Source organism: Psittacula echo, assembly GCF_963264785.1.
Source record: "Psittacula echo genome assembly, chromosome: 1".
Taxonomy (NCBI): Eukaryota; Metazoa; Chordata; class Aves; order Psittaciformes; family Psittacidae; genus Psittacula; species Psittacula echo.
The window spans coordinates 104790581-104800232 of NC_137735.1; the positions used below are offsets into that span (position 1 = coordinate 104790581).

The following is a 9652-nucleotide window of genomic DNA, read 5'->3' on the forward strand; positions in this document are numbered from 1 at the left end:
GCAACTTTATAGACAACAAAGACAAAGAGATCTGGTCTTGCTGAATTCACTTATTTTTGACAGGTAGGCTGGCAATACAGCAAAGAAAAGGAAGGGGAGGGAGAACCAATACTATATTGCTATTTTTTCTGGAGCTTGAATTAGAAAAAGACAAGTACAGAAGCTGGTAACTGTCTTTACTCCTTGCAATTTTGACTGCTCAGGTGTTCATTGGAAGGGCTTCTCTAATCATTAACTTCTTACCAGGGGTCAAAAGAGGTACCTTCGGTAATGGGAGGTACTTAGGTAAACCTACGTTATTATTTATGATAAAAAAAAAAAGGTCTTGGACCTTGGTAAACTTGGGAAATTCCTGAAGGCAATTTGATCTATTTTAAACCAAGATTTGCACTGAAGATATTGAAAGGCCCCAGCTGAATATATTGTAGAAGGTTTTCAATACAAATAGTGAAGATAGTGGATGTTTCAGGAAAATTATGTGAAAATTATGTAAAAATTAGTAAATGAATTTGTGGCCGTTGAAAGGAAAATCGAAAATATTAAGGATTCAAAAAAAAGGTTTGATTGAAAACTGAGCAATTTATTTCCCTGTGGTGCATTAAGATCACTTCAGACAGAAGTGGAGCTTTCAAAAACCAATAATGATATTTTTCCACAGGTTCAATTTTTTTTTCAAAAATACATTTCAAAGCAGGTAATTAATTGAGAAGTGCCTCTTTCCTGCAAGCAATTCTTATTTTGATGAATATTTTGAATATCTGATGATATTCTGTTGAAAGATTAAAAAATCTTCAACCACTTCTAGTCATGAAACATGCAGGACTCAAGCCAATGTTAAATATCTATTTTAAATTTGTGATTTTTGTTGTCTATAACTGTTATGGACACACATGACAGCTTAAAAAATGATTGTGCCTCTAGGTGCCTCTGTTTTTAAAATGCCTCAGGCTGAAATTCTAAAATGTTCAAAAATCTAGTACCTTAACATCACAGAATTCAAGCTTTTGGAACTGATTTGTACTTTTGAAAATTCAGTCTGTTGTGTATCTGGTAAAATGAAACAAAAACATTTCATTCACATAAAATAAGACACTGGTTTTGTATCCATAAAAAGTATTTTAAGATGCAGCTTTTTCCTCAGAGGCTAAAACAGTTTCCAGCAAGGTATAACTTATAGAATAATCATATTAAGCATATTTTAAGGCAACATATACTGTTCATTCTTGTAATTTGCCATAATTAATACATTTTAACTATCACTTCATTACTTTATCTGGAGAGGTAACAGATGACGTACTTTTCCATGATGACATTTCAGTTATTTATCAAATTACCTCTAATACTTCAGTTGCCTTTATCAACTACCTGGAAAAAGCAATATCTGATATGACGCTATGGCACATAGCAAAGTATAAAAGCATGAAGTTTCTATTACTTGGTCTCAATTTGTCACTTCAGACCATCTGACTGAGAAGTGACTCTTAAATCCCCTTCATCTCACTGTTATCTGATTTGCAGGAATCCAAGACTTAAGCAAACATGTCCAACCCTAGTGAGGCAGAACTCATTCACATGTTTAAGGGGATTCCCTTTACCATCAGGTCTTCTCCAGAACTTTTAAAATCCTTGGATACTTTTGATGCCAGAGAAGATGATGTCCTTTTGGTTTCCTATCCCAAGTCTGGTAAGTTCTACTTTTAGATGTTAATTGCAAGAAGTCTCAATTGTTTGTTCTTTGCTTAAACTAGTTGGGAAATATCTGTGTACATGAAACAGGAAAGGCTGTTTGAGCATATGAATATATTACTCTGTTTGTAAGTGTTCAAATGAAAAAAAAAGTGATATTTATCTAAATTTGATCCTTTAATTGAAAATAATCTCAGGTGTTTTCATGTTGGAAAGCAAATAAATATTTCTTTCTTGTAAGCAAAATCTGTACTTGAAGGATTTTCCTAAGGAGTTTCTACATACAATTATGAGCAAGTCAAGAGTCGTATTAAGTTATTTGTATGGATCTTGGCTGTAGATGTATTCATTTCTTATTCCCTCTCTCTGCCTCATTGCATACAGAAGCACATACCAAAGAGGAAGCTCAAGCAGTACTTTCCAAACATGATAAGGAAAAAACCCCAGATAATTGTAAAATAAATAACGAAAAGAACATAACCATGTCCCAGTTGACAAGCATTTGTCTAATGAGGCTGATTTAGTACCAACACGAACACTTCTCATAGAGTTACTCTGTACTTCAGCTACAGCCCTTATTTTTCCAGTATTTATACATTTGGAGTCAATGGGATGATTCAGCTATGTAAAGTTTCTTGAAACTAGAGGATTAGGAGTATTACTTGTGCATTAGGAAGCTCTTTCAAAATGCATGTTCCACACGTTTTCTCAGTAACAAATATTCTTTCCTTTGTTTTCTCCTTAAAATTACTTTTCTGCAGGCACTCACTGGCTTGCAGGAGTTATAACAAAGCTTTACAATACTCAAGTTACACTAACATCTCCCATTGAATTTGGAGACATTTCCAAATTGGAAGAGTTGAATAAACTCTCGTCAAAGAGAATCATTCCAACTCACTTAGACTACAACATGTTACCTCCAAATTTTAAGAATAAAAAATGCAAGGTAAGGCAAAAAGACATAAAAGCAGTAAGATATGTTAAGTGTCTATTAGGAATCTAATTTGGAAGAAAATTAAGTCTATCCCAGCTGAAACGAGGACAATCCTTATTAATTTTTAAATTATTTACAGTTTCCTGAAGTGGTTTGCTGTGAACTTTGGAGACACAGATGATCAACAGCTAAGGGCACCATGAGCAGAGACCTGGGCTAGGGACTGTGTTCTGCTCCTGCCTCACTGCTCCCATGGGGGATTTGCATACCAGGCACCACAAAAAATAATAGAACATCAACATCTTTCAATCAGAAATATATTATTAAGGATGGGGGGGAGGTGACAAGGGTGTTCTCATGGCCCTATTTCACTGGAGGACTGGCTTAGAAAATAGTTATTTTGGGTAATTACGGGCTGTTCTATGGGTGAAGGTACTCTGCCCCTCTTCTTGAAGCTTTGTGAAGACTTTTTTGTAAAGATCTATGGGGCAAACAGAGAACTGAAATGTGAGAAGCAGATTCAGATCACAGTTCTGAGTTCCTCCCATGCTAATGTGGGAGATCTTTAAAAAATAAGCTCTGGGTCTCAGATTTTATATTAGAAGTTCAAAATTTCAGGATTACTCAGATCCAGGCTTTTGGGACACAGATAGTTTGAATGAAAGGTCAAAATTTATGTTTTGCAGCAGTCCTGTGAATGTTAATTAGATATTGGTTTCATGTGTTAGTTACCATACTGACTCATGAGGTAAAATGAACACAGGTATTATCATTAATACCTGTATCATCTTCATTTACAGATGATCTACATCAGCAGAAATCCAAAAGATACTGCAGTTTCCTTGTATCATTACTACAGAGATAACCCTAACCTTCCCACTATAGACACCTGGACTGCTTTCTTTGACTTGTTCTTAAAAGGAGATGGTAAGGATAAATGTTACATTTTCTCCTTGCAGTTTACATTAGCTTATTATGCACAGGAAGAATCAAGAAATGTGTACCACGTGAAAACTCCTTATTGAACTCCTTCTTCATACATCTTTAGCTGTTGGGTCTTTTTCAGGATGAATTCTAATGCCAAACTAAACAAGAACAAACAGTAGGATACTATCTTCAGCCCTCCAAGGAGACATTTTGATAAGTGGCTGCATTATTTCAGCCCAACTGCTCTTTGCAGGGTTTCGCTGTCCTCTGACATATCTGCTTAAAAACGCAGACAAGATACTGGTTTTATTTCTTCCCACAAATGCTCTGAAATCCCTGACAATTTGCTGATTCTGATCTGGATTTGCCTGTGTTAAAACATTTTCAACCTTGTCTTGTGAACCACAGTAACAGGCTGCTTCCCATCAAGAGTTCATGTTTAAACTGTGAAAGAGGTGGTGTGCGTATACAGCTCCTCTGCCATGCCAAAGTGTGGGCAATGGAGCACATGGGGAGACCATTCCAGGCTGCACTGAGAGCTATGCTTGCAGGTCTAGTGTCTTCTCCAGTCTTGAAGACAGCCTTTATTGCACCTTCAAAGGGAGCGTAGAGGCTTTCATAAAGCCCAGCTGCACACTCTCTGCTTGATGTGCTGTCTTAGTAGCGGGGTCCAAAGATCAAGGACAAGAGTAAGATTTTTATGAGTGGCCATTCTGTCATGGAAACTGACAACAGGACCATATTGCACTTATCCACTCCCATTTTTATTGCTTTATTACTTCTTTGAGGACGTGTTCCTCCTATACAACCATAGTGAAGATAACAGCAACAATGATAGATTGGCTTGAAAACTTTGACAGAAAAGTGCCATTGCAGTCATCAATGTTAGAGCTCCAGAAGTCAATCTATCTACTGCCTTGTATACACTTTGGCTCAGATCTCGTGTTCCTAGTTCAGGGCAGCCCTAATGCACATCCTTCAGTGATGTGCAGTATCTTGGCTTGTTTAGTATCAACTCTCAATATATGATAGTGAAAAAAAATAAAAGAGGATTATATTAATCTGTAATTTATCTGTAAATTAGTAGCCACCTTCTATTTTCTGTGTCCTTACATATAGCATAAAAAGATAACTATGCTCGTTACAACAGAAATTTACTTAAGAGGTGATACAGAGATGTTGTTTTTGCTCCTAATAGAAACATATTAAGGTCATTCAGATCCTGTAGCACACTTGCAAAGTTAATCTCAGTTCAGAACAAGGGTGAGGACAAACAGTGACAACTGTGACGCTGTCCCTGGAGTCTCCGAGGCTGTGTGCTGTACCCCTGAAGCCAACAGGGCTATTCTACACTATTGTTGACCACATCCTCAGTGTGGTTGACCAGGAGAGCAGGGTTTAATTGCATACTGTGGAGCACATGTGATTTGCAATTAAACAGTACTTTATGTGCAGGACAGGTCTGCGGACTGGAGTATTCAGCAAAATACTTAATTATAACTCACAGTTTGCAAACAAACTGATGTCCCTTACAATATTATACTTTTCTTGTGGTAGTTATAAAGCAGCGTCACAGTGTGATTGCTCTGTCCAGGCCTCTTCTCATCACCTACAAGAGGCTTTCAACTCAGCTTTCAGTGCAGTCTATCTTCTCTTTCAAGCAGAAGGGTCAGAACTCTGTTTTTCAAAAGAAAGCTGAAATTTAGCTGTCCTCCTATGGCTTAGCAAAAGGAGTATTCAGACAAAACAAGTACTATGAGTCAGCTGTAAAACTGTAAGGTATCTATGCCATTAGCTGAATGATGTATTTGCATAACTTCTTTACATAATTATTCATTGATGTTTAAAAATAATACAGATTCTCCCCTGCTGGGACAAAACAGCTAATGAAGGCGTGCTCCATTTAACAGGCTCCTTATTTCATTGCCTAGTGAAGTGATCATATTTCTAGCTGTGATCACAGTCATACAGACATTTGCTGAGATGCTCAGATCTGATTAGGCTAATACGTTTTTCCTCATTACTGGCCTTTTCTTAGATTTGGAGCCTGTTCCCACTACAGAATCATATCTACATACAGAATTATATCTAACTACAGAATGCATCTCTAACATGAAAAAGTATTCAAACAAGTATGATAAGCTTGAGTCACTTCACGAAAAGGATGCAATCTGTTTTAGAGGAATACAGGGTATATGTTATGAAGGGCTCATTGCCGTAAATGTGTGAGATACCATCAGAGTTATTTATGAATAAAATTTATATGAATCTCTTCTACATGGGTTTTCTTTTCAGTTGTCTGTGGATCCTGGTTTGATCATTTCCTAAGTTGGGATGAACATGAAAATGAAAAAAACATCCTGTTTTTATTCTATGAAGACATGAAGAAGGTAAATATGCTCTCTGCTCTTATTTCAGAATGCATTACTTGTAAATTAACATCATTAAAATATCAAAGAGCAAATTATAATGAAAAAAGAGAAAGAAGGAATATGTGAATGTATGTCTTTGGGCACATTTTTTATTTGCACAGAACTTTATATTAGTGAACTAATTCTGACTGCAGAAGTTATATAAATATCAAATCCTATGACAGCTGCATTTCATAGATGTAGGAGTGGGACATATATTACACTGTTTTCCCCAGGCTACAGAAAGAATTTCAAATTCCTTGTTCTTCATCCTATGGAAAGATCAACCAAAGACATCTGTTAAGGGCCACACATTAACCTCCTATACCTGACATTTCAGGTGAAATTTTCATAAAGTAATGTAAGACAATAGAACTATACATGGTCAGTGGGACTTGTGCTCCCTATATACAAGAAAAGTAGAAGCTCAAGAGGTAGGAAGAAGATTTTGATGAAAAGAGATTATTATGCAGAAACTGCTTTGTTATGCTTTAAAAAAGACAAATACCAGCAAACTTCAGCTTTCATAGAATGAATTTTTGGGTGACTAGAAAACACTTTCTGGTGTTTCCATTAAAATAGTTTTGTTCCTTTTTGGGTGGGGCAGGGGGAAGGAAGGAGGGAATCCACCAAGGTATACAAATAAACCAGCTGGATCTATAGATATAGCACCTCCAATTAAACAAGCTACTTACACAGAAACTGAGCTTAAACAATTTCTCTGCTCCCAGTGAAATAATTCTGAGAGACAGGACACTTTACCTGCTCTGGGAGTAAAACTGGCAATATGTTTGATATCACATACTTAGCATTTACTCATTTCTGTGAGTATGGGTAAGAGGGGAATCAGGTTTACTGCATTCATCATCTACACAGTCCAATAACATCTTTAACTTTGCTTGAAAGCAAATCTGTGATGAACTTGGTAGGTAATAAAAAGAATCACTTTCATATCAACTAGAAGCCTGATAATCAGCTCAGAAATATAAAAGCTTCATTTTTCTTGTATCTCAGGATCTCCCTAAGGTTGTAAAGGACATGAGTTTGTTCTTGGGTTTAAACATCAGTGACGATGATATCCAAGACATCTGCAAGAAGTCCTCATTCTCAGAGATGAAAATAGACACAGAAAAGGAGAACAGCAATCCCAATCACACTGTTTGTGCACTGACATCCAACAGGAAGCTAATTTTCCGAAAAGGTAAGTTCCTTTGGCTGGGCTTAACACAGAAGGAGTGGGAATCCAGCCAGAGGTCACAGTCCAGATCTTTCCTGGAATGTAGTGATGCTTTGAATCAGCCCCAGGAAGCGGTGACAGGATCCTTCAATTGGAAGCCATCTTAAAAATCACTTTCTTTCTAAGTTCTCTGGTCGCAAATGCAGAGTTATGCTAAGGAAGCATGGGGGAGTCTGAAAAACAGTCTGATTAATATTGCTCCATGGGAGCTTTTATGCTAAAAGGAAAGCTTCATGAAGCATTATTCTGCATTTTTTTTATCTAAAAGTTGACCACTTCAGTCTTTTACAACGTGTCTCCTCTGATATCACCTGCAAAGGTCTCTTTGTTTTAGAAAGAGCTAGACACATTCCTTCCAAAGGAGACTGCTTGTAGCCTTTATCCTCCATACTATCTCTTATCTTATTGAAATGTTCCTGAAAAAGGAATATGCTGACAACGACAACAACAAAAGAAGGGATGACTCAATCACTTGATGTCCTCACAGGTAGCCTTCAGACCTTGGCCAAGCTGGAATCTGCAGTAAAATCTTGAACAGTGTTTAGCTCAGATGGGACTTTAAAATATCTGCAGGAGCTGTTTTCTTGCTCCTAACATTTCCTCAGATTTGAATGAGTAGATCAAACCATCGTGTTTAGTCGGGTTTTGATTATTTTTACTTAGTTAATTTTTGAACAATAATTGACAGTTTAAAACCAAGAGTTGTTTCAGTTAATAAATAGGGAAACGCTTTTTTACATTTCGCTAATTCAGAATGTTTTTACCAGTGAGCTAAAGCAAATGTCAAAATACAATCTCTCAGTAAAAAAAACAAACAAAAGCTTCAGATACACTGTTCTAAGTCAGTGAACTTTGACAGAAGCATGTTGAAAATTTTGAAAAACACCAACAGTTTCACTTCCAAGCAGTTCCTATGCAAATCCCAGGGGTTTAGCTAGTTGCAGACAGTTTACAGAAGATTTACACATATACGTTATTCTTCAGACTCTCTTTTCTTGTCTCAGCTGTCCAGAATGCTATTTTAGTTAGCAGTTTGGGGACTGCAGAATCATAGAGTCATAGAATCCCATGTTGGAAGGGACCTCAGGGATCATATCTGGTCCAACCGTTCTTGGCAAAGTATGACCTAGGCTAGATGTCCCAGTACCCTGTTCAGCCGAATCTTAAAAGTGTCCAACTTTGCAGAATCCGCCTTTTCCCTAAGGAGATTGTTCCTATAGCTGATTGTTCTCATGGTGAAAAAATCTCCTTTAGTGTCCAGTCAGAATCTCCCCAGGATGCAGGGTCTTTAGAGGATGCATTGTACACAGTCTCATGCAAATATGTCAGTTTAATAAACATTTTCCTGTTTGCTGAAACTGGGTAACAGTTGAAACGCTTTACTGAACATGAGTGTGCGTGGTCACTCAGAAACACCTAACTGCCCCTTTATGTAGTGGGACATCTCTTCTGTAGAAAGCCTTAGAGGCTAGGGGTAGGATTCATCTATCAGGTCATTCTGGGCTCCTTTTTTAGGAGTCTTCTTTAGCCAGTGGAGACATATGGCTGCTTCTGGGGCACCATTCATTTGATGAGTTTTAGACATTGAGTAGGGTGAGATGGGTTTAGAAAGGAAGTAATAATTTCCGCTACTGCCTGTGAAAGAGCCAAGGCAGACCTTTAACTGCATATATCTAAGGTGCAGAAGACGCCTCTCTGCTGAGATGACCAAAGCTGTAATCCATCTAGGAAACCTGCTCCTCTTCATGTACCACTTAGCTGCTGGCACTAGCCAAGTATGGGACTGAGGGCTAACAGCCTTTATGGATGATGAACTAGCTGCTTCCTTCAGAGTCCCACCAGACCAATAAAACAATTACTTATGATCATGACCTACCACAGAGACTATGGTTAATAATATATTAACAATTTGTGCCAACAGCAACATTAATCAAACTGGGCTGCATTTAAATAATTTTCTGCACTATATATTGCTAACCTTACTATTCTTTTTCTGCCCCTGCTCTCCTAGGCACTGTTGGTGATTGGAAGAACCATTTCACTCCAAAACAGAATCAAAGGTTTGAGGAGATATTCAATGAGAAAATGAAGCTCAGCAAAATGGCAAAAAGTCTCACCTATGAATTCTGACTGCATGTGAAGAACAATACCCAGTTATCAACAAACACAGATAGAGCGATTGGTGGGAAATTCTGAATGGGGGCTCCCACTCAGTTTATAAGCCTCCCAACAGAAAGGATTGTAAACACGAGATTCTGGGGACAGGAAAATTCTGACACTATGCCAGAGGTGAACTCAGTTTTCAGTGGGCAGATGTATACGGTTTTCCAGAGTCAGGAGTCAGACTCGTTTTTCTACAACCAAAACTACCTTATAATTTATTTATTTTTTCCTCTAGAGGTATATGAATGGATGTCTTAGATATAATTAAGGAATTCTACATAAGATGTTAAGAAA

General features: G+C 37.4%; 1 protein-coding gene across 1 annotated transcript; it reads left to right on the forward strand.

Annotated features, from left to right (window-relative positions):
- Window positions 1-1539: 1539 nt before the first annotated feature.
- On the forward strand, window positions 1540-9325 carry LOC308223493 (sulfotransferase 6B1-like; the record flags this gene model as incomplete). Its single annotated transcript, XM_080622597.1, has 6 exons — window positions 1540-1684; window positions 2448-2632; window positions 3421-3547; window positions 5843-5937; window positions 6973-7159; window positions 9207-9325. 6 exons carry the CDS (start codon window positions 1540-1542, stop codon window positions 9323-9325), a joined length of 858 nt encoding a protein of 285 aa, XP_080478723.1.
- Window positions 9326-9652: the final 327 nt, after the last annotated feature.